Raw genomic sequence first — 25,454 nt, forward strand, 5'->3', positions numbered from 1 at the left:
ATAAACAAGCCTTGATTATAGTTTAAAGATACCTGCTGAGCACTGAGCCAAATCTTACCTAGAACTTCAATGGGAGAATGACCATCTATACATCAGCTTGATAGAGACTGCATTCATAATAGCGCAAGTCTAATAGAGTGACTTGTTATAGAATTCTTGATACATGACCCTTGCAGAAGGATAAGAAAACTTTACATTTAACAACGATGCCTTACCAGCTAATTAAACTTAATTAATTAATTAATTAATTAAAAAAGCTATTGAACCCTGTAAAAGCATAAAGAAAGCCCTTGCACAAAGATTTTTGCACCACTTTAAAGCAGACATTATGAATGAGCATACACTGACCAGGACATTAAAATCACGGGACACAAACTACATTTTAACAGAATTGTAATTATACATGAAGAGAGACATGTAAAATATGCAGAGCTGGGGGCGCGAGGACTGGAATTGAGAACCACTGGTGTAGAGAATGCTTGTTGTTTGTCATCTCTCCAATCACAAATGCAGACATGGTTTTATGCTTACACGATGCAATGCAACGCAACGCAACGCAATGCGTAAAAATACAGTATTAGTCATTATAATCCATAATTATGGAATGGGTTTTATTATATTTGTCTTGTTGAGCCGGTGTTCTGACCGGGACCTGCATCACAGTGTGGTGAGGGGGCGTAACATTTCCGTCACATGCTTGAGGCATTCAGCCAATAAAAATTCACTGGATAGCTGGCCAATCATAGCACATCTCTCTTTTTAGACTGATGAAGTTTGTAAAAAATTATGCGTTTCAGTAAGGCGGGGCATAGAGGAGAAACAATAATGTACAGTATGTGGAAAATAATGTGGTTTTTGAACCTTTAACCGCATAAACACATTTCATTACACCAAATACACAAAATAATGTTCTTTTTAACAACATCATATGACCCCTTTAAAGATATCACGGAGCTTGCAAAGATGAATTGTGCAGCATTATGTGTGCTATAAATCCTGCACTCTGGCCTCAGTACTGTAATCTATTTGACAAAATACGCTGAGCAAGGTTATGTATTTATTTATTTATTTATTTATTTATTATATATACCTATATATGAAATTGCACTTAGGCAAAATAACACCTAGGCTTAAATTAGGTTAATTATGCAGTGCTAGTCTGCTAGATACACAAACAATCACGCAACACCAAGCGCTTTATCTTAAACATATGTGTGAGTGAATAGCCTTGAAGAGAATAAAATTTACTCCTAAGTGCCACGAGTGCATAAAACAAAAATGATACTTATAATGGTATAGGCTGATGAAGTGATGAAGACAAAATGCCGGAGACCAGCAGCCTTGTTTCCAATAGTAGGTTCAGAGAGACTTCATGTGTGCAGGTCCACGTGAGTGTACAGGCGAAATATTTTGTTGATTGAAACGTAAGCAGCACCGACGCAACAGCTCGGAAAGCAACTCCGCCAATGTTTCACATTCTCTGCCGAAAAACCTCCAATGCCTGTATATCATGCAACACTACCAAACAACCACAAACATTCACCGCGACATCAGAGCAATGCCAACGATCTAGTGTGCATCTTGAGAGGAATGTCAAACTCAGAATTGTTCACAGGAGACAAACTTAACTATATGCAAGTAACCCAGGGAAAGTTGGGCAATAAGTCAGGCAACAGTTTGCGCGAACACAATGATAGGTGAGTAGAGGGCTTTTATATTCCTCATGTTGAGTGCTGATTGGAAAAATCTAAATGTAATATGTGACATAGCATTAAGTCTTCCTAGTAGAACTGTGCTGACGCTTCCATTTCCGGCAGTAGTTTGTTTTATGGGTATTGTACCGGCCAATTCAACAAAAACAACTGAAATCTCTGAAATATGCCAAGTGTTCTAACAATTTTGGCCAACACTGTACAGTATATATACTACCATTAAGATTTTTAATTCAGCAAGAGACCAACAAGTCCCTTTCAAGTGTGGATTTACCCTGTGTTGGATTTAATAAATGACAGTTTAGTTTATCCACGATTCCTTCCGGCAGCGTATCGTGGCAGCTCTTCTTCATGTTTTGTTACTCCAGCTGTGCTTTTTTTTCCTGCATATTTCATGTAAAAAGTGGCAGAGGGTGGTGATAGATTTGAAATGTACTGTACAGTTGATGCATAACATTGAGTCATAGCATCAACATCTCATCTTATCTTATGTCTACAGGTTTGACCATAGCCTGGATATACATGATTGGATAAGACATCAAATAGATACACTTAAATTGTGCTGGTTTATGTTTGGGAAACTACTGCAGCTGAATTATGGCCAGAAAAGCTTTGAATGTGGACCGTAGTCCACAAATTGATGACCACTGAGTGCTTTTTAAAATGTTCTGAACTCACTGAAAACACTGCAGCTATGCCCTCTAAATCAATCTGAGAGCCGTAAAATTATTCACAGGCTGGATTTGGCCAGCAAGTCATAGTAGACCAAGCCTGCTGTGCACTATTCCTTGGATGGCTTTGGTATGTAAACTGATATTTTACAGAACTGTGAGCAACTTTTAATATCTTGTAAAAGTTATTTGGAATCAAGTTCAACTACTGCAGAATTTTTCACAATTAAGCTTCCTCCAAATTTTTATTCAATGGAACACAAGAAGTGAGATGAGCAGTGATGGTAAAGCTGGGTATTGATACAAATTTTCCAATTTGATTCAGGTTCTCAATCTCTCAGTTTGATTCTGATTCAGTTGAATTACATTTATGATGGTTTGCTTGAATATTAAAGCAGTATTCTATAATTAAAAGTTATAAAGGGCAGTATTTCAAACCAGTAAACAATCTTTTTTAAACTATCCATTAAAAGGACTTGCTCATAACAGTCATTTGTTTTGGGAATCAGTCTGCATGGCCCACACTATATGTTTTTGTTTTAATAAAAAGACCTGACACATGTAAGTAATTTGTTTGCGAATAATACTGCAAGGTTGCATTGTATGTTTGTTTTGTGTGCAGTGCATAAGGGTTACTCAATATAAAATAACTGAGTGTAATTTTCAATCACATTATGGATAGACATTACATTTAGGGGTGGAACGGTTCAACTTACTTACGGTTCTTTTGCCATTGTAATTTCCAGTAGTTGCAGTATAATTCCCTGCTGCTGAAAAGTGATGCAGGCAGCACTGATAGATGCATAGAAACTTATAACTTGGTAAAGAAATATACATTTTAAAAATAACAACAGGGTCTCTGAAATTATGCAGCCAAGTGAGTAAGTACAGCAAATGGTGTGACACTGGAAAGTGCTCTACAAATACAAATAAAATGTTTTACACAGACCATGAAAATAGGAACAGAGTAAATGATTGTTCCTGGGAATTTTTATTACTCATTCGTAGGCAAAGTGAGTAAATGCAAGAAGATCCTGCTTTACTCTGCTCTTTGACTCAAGACATGCAAGACAGGTAATGTAATAAAAGTCCCGGAACATTCTCCAGCAGCTGTGCATTTGGATGAAAAGAGGTGTGTGACCTCTCTCAGTGAATAACAACTCACTTAAAACCCAGCAGATCATAGCCTCTGAGCAGCCCTTAGAGTGAGTGCAGAGAGTGAGATGACTCGGTGAGAGACAGGGTATGTGAATGTCTAATTGAAATGCAGAAAGAGAAAAATGTAGAGCTGGATAAAGTGACATATGGATAAACAAATATAGAGACAGAGGGTTGTTAGTGTGAAATGCCTGTCAGGGGTTTTCCCCTCCTGTGAGTGCCAGTGTTTCCTGTGATACCGTAAGCCCCGGCTGAATAGCCTGAATTAGCAGCTGCTATGTGTGTCTGAAAGAATAGCTGTGAGTCAGCCCTTTTCCGGCAAGACTAGCATTTCATCCCTCTTTACATGCCTCTCTGTCTCTTCCTTCATTCCCACTGACCTCCCACCTTTTTTCACATGACTGTTGATGCTGTCTAACTGATGCAAGAATAAAAGGTTCTTGGAGGGGTTTCTGCTAAAGAAAGAGCACAACTACAGAGTTGAGCTGAAATCTCTGTACAGTCCTTAAATGCCTCTGATCAGTCACAGAGAAAAAGCTCTGAAGGACACCAATTAACTGCCCTTGCTTGACTGTCGATGGAAGTGGACAAACAACAGAGGCCATTCTAGGATTTCTTGCTGTTTGATCAAAAGCAGACATGGCTCAGTGGAGTATTTAAATCCTGCTCAAATGACAGTTTTAAGTAATTAAAATTACAATATCAAAAGCTGTAAATGGTCCCAAAAGTGAGAATTTTGGACGCATAAGACACTGAAAAATATATTAATTTCAGGTAACATTTTAGATAAGGGGAACACATACTGTATTAATTAATATTGGTCGTCAATATTTGACATTTTTCAAATATTGTCACTGGCCGATAAGTTTTTCTGCTTGGCCGATTATTTTGACGGCGCGCCAGACTTTTATTTTGATTGCGCTGAGAACGGCAGCAGCGCCTGATAAAATCTCCCCTTTGTTTACTCTTGTTGTTAACAGTTCTGTCTAATACAGATATAAGTCTGTCTTATAATCAGATAGAAGGGCTACAGTGTTTACTTCCTTTTTAATTATATTTTTTATTAAATATCTATTTATTTGTGAAAAATGCTTTGTCATCTACAATATAAGTATGTTTATTTTCAAAAAATTTTTAAACCATTGTCAAATGATTTCAAATTACTTAAATATTAATAATAATAATTTTAAATTATTATATCTATTGGCCACCCGCTTTCCAAGATATCGGCTGTCAAAAAAATAAAATAAATAAATATCGGTAGATCACTAATTAATAGTAACATATTCATTAATTTGCTGAATATTGATATTAAGTATGGTAGTTATGTTCTGTATAGTTAGGTTTCTTTGTTATTATGTTTCCTTCCAAAGTTACAAATTAAATTTATGCACAAAATTGGAATATCGCATAAAACATTTGCGAATAATGCACCGTTTCTAAAATTTCTGTATACAATAAATCACAAGCTTCAGAGTAAGCAGACGAAACATGGTCATGTTATCTTATTTTTGGAGCCTGCTGTTTGGGAACAAAGTTAAAGAGTTAATTATAACTATGCACTTTGACGTGATTTTGCTCAAGCATTTTAGAATGACAAAACTAGCATTTCAGAGACTGTGCAATGAGATTGGTCTGTTGTTTGGTCAAGTTATGCTGTCTCATGGCAAAGTTGCATTTCTTTTTTAATGCACATCAATGAATTTAATCTATAAAAGTGTTTCCATTGTAGTTTATGCATTTGTTTTTTTACGACTTAGTTGAGCACATACGTTTCTTATGCACATTTTTTTTTGAATTTATGCGAATCCTGGCGTTTCCATCCAGCATTTTATTTTTATCATATACCCCAAAATGTGCATAAAATAGGTGGATGGAAACATAGCTCTTGTGTCTTGTTTTCCCTTTGCTTATTAGTTGCTATGGTTTCTAGTCTGTGTATTTATGCTGCATTTTTTCATCCGAGGTAGAAAAGTCAGAGCTCAATGTTAGGTTTTTCAAATGGAATGCTCACCCAAGTTGGAGTTCCTTGTCAGGAACTCAAGCTCAACCCCAAGTTGAGAACTCTAGTATAGGAACCAATTCTCAATGTTAAAGGGTTAGTTCACCCCAAAATGAAAATTCTGAAAGAAAAAAATCTGTATGACCTGTTTTCATCTTCGGAACACAAATTAAGATATTTTAGATGGAATCTCTGACCCTCCATAGACAGCAAGGATATTACCACGATCAAGGCACAGAAACATAGTAAGGACATCTGTAAACTAGTCCATGTGACATCAGGGGTTCAACTGTAATTTTATGAAGTTACGAGAATACTTTTTGTGCGCAAACAAAATAATAATAAAATAATTTGTTCAACAATTCTTCTTCGAGTTATCATCTTCCGCCATTTTTAGAGAGTACCCCACGTGCGAGCATTCTACTGAACATAAATAATGCTGATTATGTTGATTACATTCTTTGGTACTTAATATGGTGCAATAGGGTGGAAGACTTTTCAGGTTTTTAAACTTGTTTTATATTCATGTGAAATATTTCCGCTACATTTCTTAAAAATAAATTGCACTGATTGATATTTGTGTAATTTAAGTGTACACCTTGGGGGCCACCAGTGCCGGCCCGAGCCTCTTGGGGGCCCTAAGCAGACTTTAATTTGGGGGCCCCCCTCACACCACGCAGAGTCACCTGTGGTTCAAGATTATTGATACAAATGTCACACTATAATGTTCAGTGTTGGGGAGTAACTAGTTACATGTAACGGCGTTACGTAATTTAATTACAAAATTATTGTAACTGTAATTAGTTACAGTTACTAAGAAAAAATGAGTAATTAAATTACAGTTACTTATGACATTTTTTACGATTACAAAGGGGATTACATTTGAATATTTACACACATCCACATACAGATTTAACTGATTTCTTTCCCAAATTGCACTGACTATTCTGAGACATACCGCCCTAATAATTTCCGGGATGCGGAAATACAGTCTGATTCATAGAATCCAGTCATAAAAAACGAAATGCCTAACGTGGACGGAATATACCACATTTTGGATGACTAAATCAAAAGTAGGTCAGTACACTTGAATCAAAACATGACATCGACTAGTGTCTGTGAATATAAAGCCCCAAAAATGCAATATATGACTTGCACATTCTGTGTGTCTGTGGAAATCAGGCGCGGACTGGACACAGGGAGAACCGGGACAATTCCCGGCGGCCTGGCAGCCGATTTTGCCCCACTATTTAATATCATTATTGTATAATTGCCTGCCGAATGTACTAAAGCGATCATTTGCGAATCCGCCATTTGATAATTAAATCTCTAATAAGTCATAAGTCATGACTCGCGCGCTCTCCGCGCCTCCGCCAAACGGTTTGGATCAGACTCAGAGTAATCAATGCGAGAGAGAGAGAGAGAGAGAGAGAGAGAGAGAGAGAGAGAATACAGTGGACTGCTGGAGCAGAGAAGCAGAACTCCTGTTCAGGGTTTCAGGTCAGTTTCATCTGTAAAGATGCTTTTTTGTCTTTGTTTTTTTATTTATTTAACCAAGCAGCAGCACGTTGCTCATCAGTCATCATAAAGGACTATATATTATAAAAAGGACATCATTATTATCTGTTGTAATGTTACAGTAGTAATTTAGCTGAAAAAAAATTCAGATTTTTTTTTTATAGGTTTAGGGGGAGCTACGACAGACAACAACACAACCCTTACGAAAATTTACATCTTAATATTTAACTATAAATCCAGAGCAAATGGTTACTATTGTTTAACTGTGATAAACAAAAATGTAAAATTATTTTACAAATGTATTTAAAAATAAATACAAATCCATTTGCAAAAAAAAAAAAAAAAGGTTATTTTACTTTTATATAGGCTAATTAAAGCATGGTTAATTTTTGTAAGGGAAAAACATGACTCGTGTACAGTATTAGGATTTTTCTATAAAGATATTGTAGTATTGTAGAGTATTGTATTGTAAAGTATAGTTTTGTTCAATCATGAGAGAGATGGATAACAGGGCAAAATTAAGAGACTGAAGAGAAAAATGGAAGTGAAGGTGCAGTTCAGGAGAGAACTTTTAATTATTTTGCATGTCCCCAAATTAAAGATTTAAACCTTTTTTATGTCAGGTCCATACAAAAAATAGTTTTCTCCATGAATTTGTTTTATATGAGTTTGAATTTTCCAGTCTGAATTGTTTTCCCAGTCCGCCCCTCCTGTAAATTAATGGCAAAGACATGGTTTCATTTATTACACATAGGCCTAATGAAGCTCGCAGTGTTTTCAACCCCTGCCGCCTCAATATAGGAGTACACGAGCACATGAACATAATTTCTAGAACTGCTCTGTGTCACTTCATGTGCATTTTACTTATTTTGAGAAAACTATCATCATATACAGAGACAGCAGTTTCAAAAAAACACCAATGTTTCAGGAGTTTATTACAAAGAATACATCACATGCTTATTAGATAACTGAATTTAAGTTGATGTATATGCTTTTATTTATTATTCTTTAATTTTCACAAATTTAGAAAAGTAATCAAAAAGTACTCAAAAGTAATTAGTTACATTACTTTAATAAAGTAATTGAAAAAGTTACACTACTATTACATTTTAAACATGGTAACTTGTAATCTGTAACCTATTACATTTCCAAAGTAACCTTCCCAACACTGATAATGTTACATTATAAATTAATACAGTGAGGTTATGTATTAATACAAAATAAATAAATAAAAATCAATACTTAACATACTTCACTCTTAAACTTCTGAATACAAACTGTCACAAAACATGAAATAAATAATTTGCAAATGTCCAAATGCAAATGTGCATTAAATGTGCAATCTTTTAAATGAAACCAAAATAGACAAACATTAATATAATAAAAAATATAATGCTACAAAAAATAGTTAAAAACTTAAATAATGAAAGCAAACATAAGAACAGCTAGGATTCAACAATGACAATTGTACAACAATGACCTCAAAATTGTTCCTTCCTAGCTTTTCAGGAGGCAAAGTCACTGATGACATCAGGACAGCAGGATTGTATTGTTGTGCCCCCCTTCCTCAAATATGATGATGGGAAATAAACACCTACTATAGGGGTGAAAATAGAACTTTAATCAAATAAAAAAGTAAAATAATAAATTGTATTGTTTACTAATTATAATTGTACCATTCAGCATTTACCTATGGCTATAACTTTATTATGACTAATTTATTTCATAGTCTTAAAGGTGCCATCTGTCATATCTGGCAAAAAAATCAAGTCATACTCCACATTCCATACCAGATGGGGGCAGTATGCCTCAATAAAGTGAATTGGTCTACTCTAGAGTAACAAACGAGAAACGGCATCGTCTCTATGCTCCGCCCCTACCTTCACAACAACCCTAGAGCATAGCCGAAGCCTATAAGACAGCGGTTCTCAATTGCAGACCTCGCGCCCCACTGCTCTGCACATTTTGAACGTTTCTCTTAGAGCTTCAGACATTTGTTCTATTCGAACATAAGTGCCCTGCGAAGTGGACATCACAGGATATTCAGCCATGATTCCAGTTCGAAGTGAACGTAGCTATATGTTCCAATCAAAGTGCATTGAAGTGTGCAAGACGTGAATTTAAATTGTATTGATTTACAGAGGTATATGATGTCACAGTTGTCCATGTTTAAAGACGCTGCACAGCACAAATCAGTGAATGAATGTTTCGATGTGAGGTAAACTTCAACAGATTTCCCCTGCTCAGAGATTAGGGAGCAATGAACATTTGAAAAACAGTTCATGCACGGAGTTCATTTCTAACGAGCTGATTATCTGAATCAGGTGTGTTAACAAAGAAAAACGTGCAAAATATGCAGAGCAGTGGGTCGCGAGGACTGGAATTGAGAACTGCTGCTATAAGAGGACGTTTTGCCTCCAGAGGAACGTTGGGTGATGTCAAGTGATTTTGAAACATGACATCTTCAAGCTACTCCCCTTCACCTTTACCAGTGAATATGTTCATATTCGTTTTGTTCATATTACATTGAGTTGTATATACACATTATTGGAATTAAATTAATTTGACAGACAGCATTCTGTCAACATCATTGGTCAACATCAGACAGCTGATGTTGACCAAGCTAGCGCCAACCAACGTTACCAGAGCTGCCAACTCTCAAGCATTCACCATGAGACAGACGCAATTGACTCTTTTCACACGCTTTCACGCCACACATCAATTTTCTCACGTACAGAAAAACCACGAAGCAAAGAGGGCACGGAGACCAACATACTAGACAGAGCAGGTTACTTATGATATAAAAAAATGGGTAAGTTATAGCTAGCTAATTATCAAACGCAGCTACGGTTAGCCATCGCTAACATTAGCACGTTTATAGAACAGCCTTCGATACATTTCTATGTTATAACTTCCCGAAAAAAAATACACAAACATATAAAACAAACTTCTAGCGAAATACTAACAGCATCTAACTTACCAATCCAAAAGAAATGTTGCAAGTTCGGTGTCGAACCTCATTTCTTTCCGGTCCATCAGTTGTCTCCAGCGATTGAAAGCAGTGTCGATGTTTACTCTGGTTCGGCTCCTTTTCTTATCGGATTTGATTTGTGTTTCCGAGCGCGGTTGTTTCTCTGTAGCGGGTGGTGGTCTCTTGCCAAGGGCTTCAACCATCCTTCCGCTCTCTTCCCTGAACTGAAATGAAGTAGTGGGCTGTACTTTCCACACGATTGACATCAGGTTAGATTACGCCCACAAGCCCTGCGAGTTATTCGTGTATTGCAGGTCGGCTGGTGGTTATGTTGCCCGCATACCGCCTCCCATGGCCGGAACTGGTATTACGACACCTGTCGGGCCGGGGCTAGTAATGCTACTGCTAATTAAGGTTGATATCTCTGCAGCACTATAACTTTACATTTTTTTAATGACATCATCGCCCTTATTTCTTCTCATACTTTTGATGCGTGTAGGTCATTTTTTTATATTTTTACCTCAATTGTTGCACATGGCACCTTTAAGCATTCAGAAATCATGCAAAAGGAAATTAAGCAGTTTTACTATGATAAAACCATGGTTTATTTTTGTAAGGGTTGTGATATGCATGTTTGTTGTTGAAGAAATTATATAGGCTGTGTCATCTATAGCAAAAATGTAACAGCAGCAATTACATGGCATTTGGCTCCCTGTGCAGGCATTTGTAATAACATGTACATAAATAGTTTATTTTGTATGTGCCTACATTATGTATTTTAACAGTGTTATTATTAACCAATCATTATTGATTGGTTGGTCATAGTTTTTTTATATAATGCAAAAAACAACAACAACAAAAATATTACAGTATATTAATACTTCTTTGTAAATTATTATTTGAAGTAACAAAACCATGGTTAATTTGCAGTTGCCATGGCTACAAGAACGATGATTTGTGGTGTTATTGATAAAACCATGGGTAATTTTCGAAAGGGAACCTGAAAAAAAACTTGGAATGTGCCTGAAAGTGATAAACGGGCCTCGTTTTTACCTAAATGAATTATAATTTATTTTAATATATATTAAAAATGTATAAGGTGACTGCAAGTCTTTCTCCTCAAATGCTACTGAGCTTCAAATTTGCCTTTGAGCCCATGTGAAAAAGTAGCATAATTTACATATGATTTACAGTTTATTTTAATAAATATTCAGCATTATATTCAATTGTGCATTATAGCTGACACCTAGATGAACAATTACAGTTGTTTTTATGACTGTAAGTCATTCTCCTCAAATGCTACTGACGTTAGAAAAGTGTACACCAATATCGCATGTAACTTTAGAGACGGTCCCTAAATTTGAGATTCTCGAACATCCGACGACAAGCAAACTTTATGTCCTTTTCTTATTTCTCTTTTCGGCACCAGAGGGATACATCCTTTTTGTGACATGGCTTATCATTTATTACAGTGACGCGCACTTGCGCGCCGGCGCGAATTGTCAATGCACGCGAGGTGTCTATGCGCAATTGCGCATGACTCAAAGGATAGCAGACACAGCAACAGCTGTCGGTAAATAAGAATTTTCTTGTCTTGAATTATTCATTTATTCGTTCATTATTCATTCATTCATTCATTTATATCACTTGTTTAAGTTATTTAATTGTAAAAAAAAAAAAAATAATAAAATGATTGGGGGGCCCCAAGCAGCCGCTTAGTTCGCTTATGCCTTGGGCCGGCCCTGGGGGCCACTGTGTATTAGTAACTTACTTGCATTATATTTTGGGATTGCACTGGAACAACAAGGATTTGGATGAAAGATGGAGCTGTACTCATATATGTCTGACAGCTGTGTTTGGGACAAGGTTCTTTGCCAAACACTTCTGCCTGATGTCTAGTCAGCCTTTGTTCTTATTGTGAGAGACAGAAAAAGAGGGATGGAGAAAGCCTATGGTGATCCATAGCACTAACATAGGATGAAGTTTTAAAAGACGTTTTAAACTTTTCAAATCCTCAAAACTCCTTTGGTATTCATATGCTGAATGAGCTCTGAGTTGTTTTCCAATAAGGACTTTTATCAATTCTTGTAAAGGATTGTGAATATGTATAAATGATTCATATAGACACATCTCTGGTAAGAGGTAAAATACTTGACTTGTTTCTGATTCATTTGTTGTGAAAATGTTTCAGCAGTTTTCTTACTACGGGGAGAATTTATATTAAGAGAGATATAAGGCAAGTTACATAGATCTGTCAACCTCAGTGGATTTCCTTACAAACATCCAGCTCCATAGGCAGGAGGGTATTCACACTGTCCTCTATGGGCCGACAGATGGATGCAGAGGATAAAAAGGATTTGTAGGTTAAGTGAAATTTTCATCACAGCTTTTCCCTTATTTCCTCTTCCGTCTCTTCCTTCTAACCCCTCTCTTTCCTCACAGCTGCCCAGTCACTTTTTTCAAAAAAATTTTTTTCAACTCCTCCACTTTCTTCCTGCTCTTACCTTTCCCCATCAGAGCTCTTCTCTCTATTTCTCACAGAATTTTTCCCCATAACTCTCCCCCACTTCCTCCTAGCTCTGCCTTCACTTCCTCACACCTCCTTCTACTTTTTCTCATGTCTCTGCCTTCACTTGTTTCAAACTCTTCCAAATTACCTTCCTCACCACTCTTCTCCCATCACCTCACAACTCTTACCCAACCTTCTCCTTTATTTCCTCTTAAGTCTGTTTTCTCGTCCTCATACTGTAGTTCTTCCCTCACGTCTTCATTGTTTATCTCACTTGTTTATAACTCTCTTCCCCCACTTCCAAACTCTTCCTCACTTTGTCACAAATGTGCCCAGACTTTCTGTTAAGACTTCCTTATGGGCTCAATTAAATATGGCTCTTCTCTCTATTCTTCACACCTCTTTCTCACAGCAAGGGTACTTCCACCCAGTTTTTCAGAGAGACATTGCTTTCATAAAGCTCTTCCCTCTCCACAACGCCGCCCAACTCCCCCACAATCCTTGCTTTGCTCTTTCACAACTCTTCACACAATTCCCCTTCCTTTACTTCCTAAAAGTTCTTGCCGCAGTTCCCTGTAGCCTGCCCACTCACCCTTTTTCACAGTTCTTCCTCATCTTCCTCGCATCTCTTTCCCATTTCCTCACATCTCTATCCCCACTTCCTCACAGTTCTTACCTTACTTCCTCAAAGGTCTTCTCACACTTCCTTACAACTTTTTCCTATTTCCTCATAGTTTTGACCCCACTTCCTCACATCTTTCCCCTTTTCCTCAAAGTTCAATCTCTGCTTCCCTACATCTTTCTCCCCATTTCACAGCTTTTCACCCACTTAATTTTTTTTTTTTTTACCAAGCAACATTTACTTACTGCATACTGGAATCCTTGATATCCATACCATTAAAGAAAGTGACAACAACTGTCTTTGAGAGACTTTTACATATCGAATCTTAACCTGAATCAGAAAAATGGTTCACAAATGACTGGTGTTCAATAGACACTGATGTTTTTATGTGCATCCTCAGTGACTCTGCAGTGAATAATTCAGAGGACAGTCATTGTTAACAGCAGCAGATCCTCTGCAAGGGCGTATCCTTGGGCTGAAGTTTGTCTGCTGAATGAAACATTCTGATATCTGATACCCATGAGTATCCATGTGGTTTAGCGGTTTCTATTGTTTTGCTGATGCTGGTGATTGGTATCTGTTTGACCTTGTATCTTTTTAAAGGCAGTAACTTATTCAAACCTCATCCCAAGTTCTGTGATGAGACAAAAAGATAGGTACATTGACATGAGCTGCATATTTATATTATATATCTTTCTGTCCTGAAATTTGTCAAAACTGAATTATTACTTTCAATTATATATTCGGTGAGTGAACAAAAGTCTTTAACGTTCTGATTTTAAGGAATTTTGCAGCGTTTGCTGCCAGAGAAAGATAAATAGATAATGTCATTGTACTACTGTTGCAATGTTCTCCAAACATCTTCAGTGGACTCCTGCTATATTTCTGCCTGTGCAGTGCACTCCTTAGAAATAAGTTTTGTGCTACATATTATATGTGTTTTGCTACTAGCAAGACAGTGCTATTTTAGACCCTCGCTATCTGCACCTAAAGCAACATTATCAGGCTATTTCAAGCATATTTCTGCATTTAGGAAAAAAAATGTAAGAGAGAGAGAGAGAAATGTTGCCCAGTCTTGTTCACTGAGGCATCTATTCTTTGTTCTAAAGTCCAGCTAAGTGGCTTTTGACCCACTTTTGAGAAGGTGCTTCTTCAAGTGTGCATTGAAAGCTTGACAATTCATCTGATATGAATATGGAAAGAGACCAAAGCCAGATAAAGGGTTATGCTCCATCTCTCTCTCTCTCTCTCTCTCTCTCTCTCTCTCTCTGTGTCTCTTTTCCTTTCTTACTGTATTCAGTTCTTCTCACAAACAATGTTTCCTGTTTCACTCCTGATTTATAGCAGTGCTGGGAAAGGGTTGTTATGTGCCTCAGTCTCAATGTGTATATATATGGCATTGTTAGCACCAAATCCTGACAGCACTCTTTCTGCCTCTTGGTTCCCAAAATGTACTAGTTTCTTTTGTGCATTCAGGTATGAATCCATCTCCTTGTCTTCTGCTGTGGTAAGATTTTATGTAAGCACAGGTTTAATTCTGAAGTTTCACGATTTCGATTCAAGAATCTGATTACTTTTATTATAGTGACTGACTGTTTCATTTTTCTCCTCCCACCACACTGACTAAAATTTCATTTTCTCTGACTGCTCCCCATAATTCCCTAGGTGTCTTAGACCTGTTTGGAGTACTGATTCCTGAGGAAGTTAGGTAAATTCATGTTAGAAAGATGTATTTGACATGATTTTAATCCCATTCGATTCCAACATGTCTGTTTATCTCCACATAATGTAAAAATTATGAAGCAAATAATCAGATGATTTTTAAGATATTTCAAGTGTACTCTGAGATTTCTAATTTCATTAGAATAAGAATTCATGTGAATGCAGTATATAATTTTTTAACAAAGCTTCTCATTTATTGTTGAACCTTCGTTGAATGCTTTAAAGCTAAATGTCTTGATGCCACCCTGATGTGCCTTTATTATGGATTTAGACCTTTGCCAAGTTTCTTAGTTACATTTTTTTTTAAGTACTGCTTGTATCTCATCCAATATATATATATATATATATATATATATATATATATATATATATACAGTACAGACCAAAAGTTTGGACACACCTTCTCATTCAAAGAGTTTTCTTTATTTTCATGACTATGAAAATTGTAGAGTCACACTGAAGGCATCAAGGGCTGTTTGACCAAGAAGGAGAGTGATGGGGTGCTGCGCCAGATGACCTGGCCTCCACAGTCACCGGACCTGAACCCAATCGAGATGGTTTAGGGGTGAGCTGGACCGCAGACAGAAGGCAAAAGGGCCAACAAGTGCTAAGCATCTCTCAGGGAACTCCTTCAAGACTGTTGGAAGACCATTTCAGGTGACTACCTCTTGAAGCTCATCAAGAGAATGCCAAGAGTGTGCAAAGCAGTAATCAAAGCAAAAGGTGGCTACTTTGAAGAACCTAGAATATGACATATTTTCAGTTTTTTCATACTTTTTTGTTATGTATATAATTCCATATATAATTCCACATGTGTTAATTCATAGTTTTGATGCCTTCAGTGTGAATCTACAATTTTCATAGTCATGAAAATAAAGAAAACTCTTTGAATGAGAAGGTGTGTCCATGTGTCCAAACTTTTGGTCTGTACTGTGTATATATATATATATATATATATATATATATATATATATATATATATATAAGAAAATGTAATAAGTTTGATCATGGATACTCAGCATAGCCCCTGTAGTAGCATCAGATATATTTCCCATCTTAATGAATTCCTTTTGTATGAACAACATTATAATGTTTTCATATATGATCTTCCATAAAGTCTGAATTAGTACATTAAATAATTAGTACACGACTATCTGAAAAGTGCTTTTGGCCAGGCACAGCTTTTTTTTTTTCTCCAGCATTGGGTCATTACAGACAAAACAAAGATACCGTGGCGTACCCCTTCACAAAAGAAGCATGCCGCCGTGTTTACAACTGGCCGTGTTTAGGATCAGCTAAACGCTGGATTTTCAAAGTATGTGAAATATTTAAAGTTTGCGGCATATAGTTTTTAAAATACGTCCGAGACTTTTACACACCAGTCTGTTATTGTGGCAACATTTCCACTCCTCGAAATGTGACGATAAACGAAACAAACTGTGATTGGTTGATTGACATGTCGGTCAAATAGCCTCATAGGCGGACTCATTTCGAATTGTTTAATTTAATCTTGTAAAAAAATTGCATCTGTACAGGAAATAAATGTTGTCCTTTTTTTAAATAATTTATTGTGATGTGGTGATTCGAGGGAAATGGCTGAATGAGTAAATACCATTGAGATTATATTCTGAAATGTACCAACGGGTGGTTTGTATTCTTCTTATTTATTTATTTTAAAGGCCTATTATCAAGCTTGAACAGAAAAGGACCTTCCTCAAACCGTTGCAAAAATGTTTCTAGAATGTCATGTTATGTTCACAGGAATTAAATAGTTATATAAATAGTGATATAGTTGTGTTTTATGTATATATATATATATATATATATATATATATATATATATGTGTGTGTGTGTGTGTGTGTGTGTGCGGGGGTCGGGGGTGTTACACACTATTACCAGGTTGATTTTATAGAATGGTTATGTTTGAAAAAAGAGAACAATTAAGGTATTATTCATTCAGCTTATTCTATTTCCAAATAAGAGTATTCTGATGAAATCAGCTGACAGGATGATGTCATAAATTGAAAGGACAGACCTTTTTAAATTTTCATGACACCTGAACTTTTCCAGTTCCGCTCTCCTTTCAGGAACTTATCCATTTTGTCCTTATATAATTCTAATAATTCAATCAGCAATACTGTTTTGCATTATTTCTTTGTTATTATTTTTTACTTCTTGTTTTCTTTCTCTCTGTTTACTAGTATTATGCTTTGGACAAGGTGCCTTGGGAGGCAGTCAAACATGATAAAAACATGAACAGCATAACTTATAAATAAAAAACTATAATTCAAATGAATTTTATTAATGTCAATGTTTTATGTCAAAATCTCCATAATGTAGTGATCATATTTCCATGAATGGAAAATAAGTTTGTTTTGACAGTAGCTATATCCGTCTCAGTTCGATATTAATTCTCAGCGTCTTTTTTTCTAAATAAATCTGGTTGTATTAAAACATTTTTCTGCAGTCAGTCTCAGTGCTTTCAATGTATAATCTGTACTTTCCCTATGTAAACTGTAGTTATACATCCCAAAACCACTGTGAAAAACTGCTAAATATATTTTCCCATTCATTCCTTCTGCTTGCACCTCTCAGGGTCCTGTGGGATTGGAAGAGAGTTCATGCCCCGGCTCAGCAAACTCACAGCAGCCTGGAACTCGACACAGTTTCGTACAGGAGCACTTCCAAGCTCAGTACAGGTCAGACAACCCTTAGTCTTTGATTTGAGATTAAGTCCGCCCTTTATCTGTCGGTTTGAGCTTTGCATTCTATTGGGACAATTGTGTGGGATTAGGCATCTTTGATTACAGTGTACTGTATGTCAGTGATATTTGATATGGTAATGGAATTATATTAAATATAATATCCTTATATTTAATATCCTTATATTTATTTGTTACCCCTCCATCCTAGAACATTCCTGCATCTCACTCAATCCTATTCCATTATCATTTATAGCACAATTGTTTATACACTTATTTATTTGCCAATTTTTAATTCTCCTGTAAATTTATTTTTTTTTTTATTTTTTTTGTCTCTGTTTACTGGAAGCTTATGTCACTAAAACAAATTCCTTGTATGCGCAAGCATACTTGGCAATAAAGCTCTTTCTGATTCTGATTCTGATTCTGAATTGCATAACACCTATACAGTATGTTGTGTTGTCTTAAAATACTGTAACATGTAACAACCTGCATGCAGTTATATATATGTCAAGACCATTATACAATAAACCGATAGGAGTGTTGCATGATTTGGTTAAAAATAATGCTGTGAATATTTTCACAAATAAACATAAACATATTGCAGTACCATCTCATACACTGCTGCTAAGAAAAAAGGCTAAAATAACCACAGGCCTAGAACATGTAATGCTGAATGGGATGTTTGAAAAATACATTTGGTAAGCTTTGTCTTCAAAATTAAGTCATTATAATGCCACCTTATTCTTTAAGTGTCTATATATTTGAGTGTTTTTTATTTTAGGTAAAAATGACATTTGTTCTTGTTTGCATTCACAGCTATGATTGAGTCTCATTCACCCTGTTATATATATATAATATATATAAATTATTTGTGACATTATCTAACATTCAAAAGTTTGGGGTTTGTAAGTTTCTTTTATTTTTAATTTTTTTTTTTTTTTAAATACAACAACAACATCATCACATTTCTATAATTTTTTTTTTTTAGAGTCAAATATTTTTTACATTTAAAAGAAGTGTTTTCTTTTGTAATATATTTTTGAATTAATGTTCATTCCTTTGGCGGAAAAACTAAATTATCATTCATTATCTGATTTGGTGCTCAAGAAATTTTTTTTACATTTTTTTTCATGATTGATGTCAAGACTTTTGTGGTAATTAATCATAACCACCTAAAGGAATGATTCAAGAATAATATTTGGTGGAAAATATTGCTAGTTCTTATCTCACACTATGGTTTTGATAAAATATGAAAATTGTGTTTGTTATAGATCCCTTCACTTTTTATCAACGCAGCTCATGCAAACTATTAAATTAACTTGTAGTCAGTTGCAGTTTAATTTATTACATTATTTCACACAATTTTACATTTTAAGTTCAATAGACACATACGAATAAGTAATATTTTTAGCCTGTAATTCTTCCAGATTCCTTAAATAATCATGTGCACCGATTATTCGGACATCCATCAATGAGGAAAATGACTGGTTATCTTCTGCAGTTTGGCTGAGATTTTGTCTCCTCTTATACAAATGGGCTCATCCGGCACACACTGTGTGCGCTCTCTAGAAAACAGCAGGCTTTACGCTATTCACATTCTCTCTCAGGCTGCAGGGCTGTTGAAACATCTGCGCCGGAACTTTTTGCAGAGTGAAAATTATAATGTAATCCACAAAGAAATCATATGCTCTACTATAGAGATTATTACGCAAGCATTATATTCACCTATTTTTGGTATGACAAAAAAACTCGCCAACAGCATTTCACATTTGCTTTTGCAGATGTGAGCAATATGCAAATGCTGAATATTACGTTTTCAAGAGAGGAAAAGTTGAGTAGGTTTAATTACTTTTTTTCTTCATTGCTAAACATTCTAAAGAATCTTTATAAATATCCCAATTTTCCTAGCTTCATGCCCACTCACATTTAGACTTCCAGAAATCCTCACCAGTAGAATGGCAGGTAGAGATAGACTCAGCAATTTTCTAAGCAATTGAGAGAAAAGGTTCTGCTTCTCAGTGAGTTCTTGATTTCACAGCTTCAATTTGTAATTCCATTAGCGGTCTTGGTTGCTCTAGCTTTGAAACCGAATGACTAATATTTCAGATTCACAGATTGCGTGTTTATTTATATCTACACATTAACACAGGAAGTAAGGCTGTGATATCTCTGCTTTCAGTATGTTTATGAAGTCAATATGTCGGACAGTCTGACATTGCCTGTGGTGGTTTATCTCTGATGAGATAAAGTATGAAATGTAGGAAGACAAAACACTTCAGCAGCATTCATAATGTGGTCATTAAAATCTGGATTCAGAATCTGTTTGCAGTTGTGAGCATTTCTTGTTCTCTATAGGCATTTAATAAAGAGAATGAACACATTAAGTTTTCTCAAGGGCTTTGATTATAAAGATGGCTTTACAGTGCAGATATTTTGGACTACTGTAGTTGGAGTTCCTCTTCAGGAACTCGAGATGCGTCGAGAACAAATGGGGAACGCGTCCAGCGTGACGTCCCTGAATAACGTGTATAATCAGTCCAATGGAAGGGCGAGACGTCATAGGCGGGTGACGTCAGAGACCAGGAAGCATAAAAGCATGAGCGGCGAAGCCGGTAATCAGCCTTGTGTCTTCAGCAAGCACTCTGTGTGTGTGTCAGTCGCTATCTGTTTGTGAGTCTTATTTAGTGTCGTTTGTCCACTGATAAACTCCATTGTCAAAGCTTCAATCAAGAGAAGTTTTGGGCGAGAGCAGGCAGCGTTCAGGCTGTGTGTTTTCCCTGCCAAAAAAAAAAAGGTAGGGACACATGCAGCTCTTATGTTGTCTGCTTGAGAGTGAACGCGCAGTGTCAGCTCTCGAGGGACTTGACGGCTGCGATGCGAGCCTTTGCTTCACTCTCAGAAGGCTCTCTTTGAGGAGAGAGCTTTCACTGGTGTTTCTCGCGGTGCCTGCCCCGCTTTCGCCGAGGCGAAATGTAATGTAAGGAATGTAAGACGGGCAAGTCCCTATCTTCTTTCTTAGCCACCAGGAAGCCCGCGTTTGCGGTACTTTCTCCCAAATGAGAGGGCGCGACGCGCTGCCTGTCTTTCTCTGAGGAGATTGATTTGGAAAGGCGTCGATGAGCTCGCCAGTTGCACAAGCACCAGTCATACAAGCATATTATGCCTAATATTAACATAAGCAGCATTAATGAAGAGTGGAGCTCGCGCAGTCAGCTCTCGGGGGGCTGATTGTGATTTTCTCGCTGTTATGCGTTCCGCTCTCGCCGGTTTCTTCGCCCTCTGAGACAGCTCGCTGCTGCTGCTACATGCTCTCTCGCCAGGCACGCTCCGAGTAGTGTGTCCGTGCATGCGATCTTGCAGTTGCGGTCGCGCTGTTGCTGAGGCACGGCGGCGACCGCGATCGCAGGCATCGCACATGATCTGGCGAACGGGTTGGAGACGGCTCATCCTATCTCCACCCGTGTTCACTAGATCTAGAGCTCGTTCTTGAGGCTAGGAAACCAGCGCTGCGGTTTCCTCGTCCTCGGAGGCAGAGCTCGCTGCAGCATCAATCTTTCTCTGAGGAGATGTTGTTTGTGTGACTGAGTAGCATAATATATATATATATATATATATATATATATATATATATATATATATATATATATATATATATATAAGACATGCACGCTGCCGAGGCAACATGTGTATTACATTGTTTCATTTTTATGTGAGTTTTTTCTACTCCAGACCGTGTTGACTAGTCTGGTTGCTGACTACATTTAATTCCATGGAATAAAATTACATATTTATCTGACTATGTGAAGTTAGATGTACAGGGGCTCAAGGGATGTAATTTCTTGTGTGAGAACACGTGTGTACCGCTCTTCCTCTGAGGAGGTTGAGGCGGTCAGGGGCTGCTAGACGGAGCAGTCCCAACCGTGTTCAAGCCCCTCGTGCCGGGGGTGTCACTTTTGTACACAGACGCTAGAGTCAGAGTGGCGCTCCCAGGCCGAAGGCTTCTAGTGGAAAGCAGTTCTACGGACCATTGTTTTCGCTGGATAGGCTTCATCATAACGTCCTGACGCCTATGGCCTAGGACGTTTTGAGGGCCAGCTCCCTCTGGGGAAGAGTGGTGTACACCGCATTACACGGTGCCTGTCTCTCCTCAGTGCCCTCAGGAGATCGTTCTGCCAACCCTGCCGGTGTTCCAGGGCGCAGCGATCTCCGGCGACCGCCTGGAAACGTAGCAACTAGAGAAACTAGAGCAGCTAGTACGGTCGTCCCCTGCCGGTCCGCCGGTTCAGGGCACCGAGCTAGTGGCTCTAGGTGCACCAGAGGCCAGTCTCGCGAGATTGGTTCCCTTAGGAGGTCACATGGCGGTGTGGGAGCCCCTGCCAAGTGTACTTCAAGGGGTCCTGCCCCGAGCAGGCTCTGGTCTAGTCTTCCTAGTAGACGATGTGGGTCTGAGGACCGTCATTTTTAGGAGACTTCATCTACGAGAGTCCTGATGCTGTGGCTCAGGACCTCGGAGAGCAGGCCCCTCTGGGGAAGAGCGTTGTACACCGCATTACACGGTGCCCGTCTGTCCTCAGTGCCCTCAGGAGATCGATCTGCCAACCCTGCCGGTGTTCCAGGGCGCAGCGGTCCCCAGCAAGCGCTTCTCTCAGTTACCGCCCGGAAACTTAGTGGTGCTAAGAGGCTTGCGACCTCCTGGGAGGTTTCCAGAGCAGCTAGTTCGGCCATCTCCTGCCGGTGCGCCGCTTCAGGGCACCAAGCTAATTGCTTTGATGCCACCAGAGATCAGTCTTGAGAGGCTGATTCCCTTAGTAGACTATTTTGCAGCGTGAAAACTACTGCCAAATGTGTGTCAGTGGATCCTGCACAGTGTAGTGAGAGGCCACAGAATCCAGTTCTGGTGGGCCCCAAACAGGCTCTGGTAATGGAACAGAAGTAGACTCTCTCTGAGGACGGAGACCATCGAGGTGGTCCCTCCTTGGGTTGCATAGTCCGGTTCCTACAGCCGGTACTTCACTGTTCCGAGGAAGGATGAGGTGTTGTGTCCTTTTCTAGATCTGTGCTTTTTGCACCGCTCAGTCAGGGGACTGAAGTTTAGCACGCCTGCACAGGCCAAGTCCGAGGACTGATGTGTCACAATCTATCAAAAGATGCACTTATCTCCATCCTTCTTCATCGGAAGTTCCTGAGGTTTGCTTTTGGGGGCAAAAGCCTACCAATACGGATCTTCCACTGGCCTTGCACTCTCAGCCCACACTTTCACGACTCAACCACATTGACGATTGGTTGATATCAGCTCAATCTGAGCAGGTGACGGTTCGGCACCGAGGTGTCGTTCTCGCTCACATGAAAGAGCTGGGGTTAAGACTTAACGCAAAGAAAAGTGTGCTTTCTCCAGTTCAGAGAACCACTTATCTGGGCATGGTGTTGGATTCGACCATGATGCAGGCACGTATGTCACCTGCTTGGATCGAGTCGATCCTCACTGCAGTCGCGAGGGGGAGAGAAGGCCGGTCACTCACTGTCAAGCAGTCACGGAGATTGCTGGGTCTGATGGCAGCTGCATCCAACATGAATACTATTGGCCTGCTGTACATGAGACCCCTACAGTGGTGGCTAAAGACCAAGTGGTTCTCCCTGAGGGGAAACCCACTTTGCATGCTAAAGGTCACGTGGCACTGGCTACGTGCCTTGGATATGTGGAAGCACCCTTTTGATCTAATACAGCCTTGAGTCATTTTGAGAAAGATGCAACAAGTTTTTCACACCTGGATTTGGGGATCCTCTGCCATTTCTCCTTGCAGATCCTGTCCAGTTCTGTCAGGTTGGATGGTAAACGTTGGTGGACAGCCATTTTCAGGTCTCTCCAGAGATGCTCAATTGGGTTTAAGTCAGGGCTCTGGCTGGGCCATTCAAGAAAAGTCACGGAGTTGTTGTGAAGCCACTGCTTCGTTATTTTAGCTGTGTGCTTTGGGTCATTGTCTTGTTGGAAGGTGAACCTTTGGCCCAGTCTGAGGTCCTAAGCACTCTAGAGAAGGTTTTCGTCCAAGATATCCTTGTAATTGGCCGCATTCATCTTTCCCTCGATTGCAACCAGTCGTCCTGTCCCTGCAGCTGAAAAACACCCCCACAGCATGATCCTGCCAACACCATGCTTCACTGTTGGGGCTGTATTGGACAGGTGATGAGCAGTGCCTGGTTTTCTCCACACATACCGCTTAAAATTAAGACCAGAAAGTTCTATCTTGGTCTCATCAGACCAGAGCATCCTTCAGGTGTTTTTTTAGCAAACTCCATGGGGGCTTTCATGTGTCTTGCACTGAAGAGAGGCTTCCGTTGGGCCACTCTGCAATAAAGCCCCGACTGGTGGAGGGCTGCAGTGATGGTTGACTTTCTACAACTTTCTCCCACCTCCCGACTGCATCTCTGGAGCTCAGCCACAGTGATCTTTGGGTTCTTCTTTACTTCTCTCACCAAGGCTCTTCTCCCCCGATAGCTCAGTTTGGCCCGACGGCCAGCTCTAGGAAGGGTTCTGGTCATCCCAAACGTTTTCCATTTAAGGACTATAGAGGCCACTGTGCTCTTAGAAACCTTAAGTGCAGCAGAAATTTATTTGTAACCTTGGCCAGATCTGGCCAGATCTGTGCCTTGCCTGTGCCTTGAACAGAAGAAGTTGTAGCTTGTTATGTTTGGGAAAAACCTGTTCAAACTGCTGTGTTGTTGAAAAAAGTTGGGTGCTGAGTTGTGAGGTGCCAAGGTCCCTTCACTACAGATTACAACATGAAGGCTGCTGAATGCTTATGTAAAACATTAATGCATGCACTTGTCGATTTTTTCCCACCCAATTAAAATAGATAATGAGAAAATTAAAGTATAACAAGTCTTCTTTATACGTGTGACGTAGCTTCTGAGACAGACATTATGTTTTGTTTTTTTAAAGGAACACTCCACTATTTTTGAAAATAGGCTAATTTTCCAACTCCCCTAGAGTTAAACAATTGAGTTTTACTGTTTTCGAATCAATTCAGTCAATCTCCAGGTCTGGTGGTAGCTCTTTTAGCTTAATTTAGCATAGATCATTAAATCTGATTAGACCGTGAGCATCTTGCTTAAAAAATCCAAAGAGTCTCAATATTTTTCCTATTTAAAACTTGACTCTTCTGTAGGGGAATCATGTACTAAGACCAATGGAAAATGAAAAGTTTTGGTTTTTCTAGGCCGATATGGCTAGGAACTATACTCGCATTCTGGCATAATAATCAAGAAACTATGCTGCCAAACCATGGGCGCAGAAGGCGCAGTGATATTAATCAGCGTATGTAACTACATAAGAGTCAAGTTTTAAATAAGGAAAAATATCTAAATTCTTTGGTCATTTTTGAATGAGATGTATACGGTCTAATAAGATTTAATGATCTATGCTAAGCTAAGCTAAAAGTGCTACCACCAGTCTCGATGGTAAAACTCAACTGTTTAACTCTAGGGGAGTTGGAAAATTAGCCTATTTTCAAAAGTGTGTTCATTTTAAGTCATTTTTCAAAGTTTTGATTTGGATCATTTCACGATCTCATCTAGTTTAGATAACTGAATAATTGGAATTATTATTATGGTTTGAATAATATGAAACACACTCGCTTGATTCTCGAACTCATTGACTAATTGATCTGATTTGAGTAGAAACATATACACAAAAATACATTGTTTTAAGTAAGAGGTAGAACTGTTAATAGAAACAGAATTGCATATGTGGACAAAAGTACACAACTCTATTACTTGAGTGAAAGTACAGATAATGCCCATCACAAGTGAAAGTAAAGGAACAGAAGAACTTGCTTTTAAAAAGATATTCTCCTGCCTTTCCAGAAG

The 25,454-nt window shown here is 38.3% G+C and overlaps 1 protein-coding gene across 1 annotated transcript in view; it reads left to right on the plus strand.

Moving 5' to 3' along the window:
* The window catches only part of usp43a (ubiquitin specific peptidase 43a), a 134,971-nt gene that overhangs the window by 25,310 nt on the left and 84,207 nt on the right, over positions 1-25,454 (plus strand). Inside the window, exon 3 of the mRNA XM_059571232.1 lies at positions 17,482-17,585. Within this exon, the coding sequence (XP_059427215.1) occupies positions 17,482-17,585 (104 nt within the window). The remainder of the gene's footprint in view (positions 1-17,481; positions 17,586-25,454) is intronic.

The sequence above is a fragment of the Carassius carassius genome, chromosome 17 (assembly GCF_963082965.1).
Source record: "Carassius carassius chromosome 17, fCarCar2.1, whole genome shotgun sequence".
In the NCBI taxonomy this organism is placed as follows: Eukaryota; Metazoa; Chordata; class Actinopteri; order Cypriniformes; family Cyprinidae; genus Carassius; species Carassius carassius.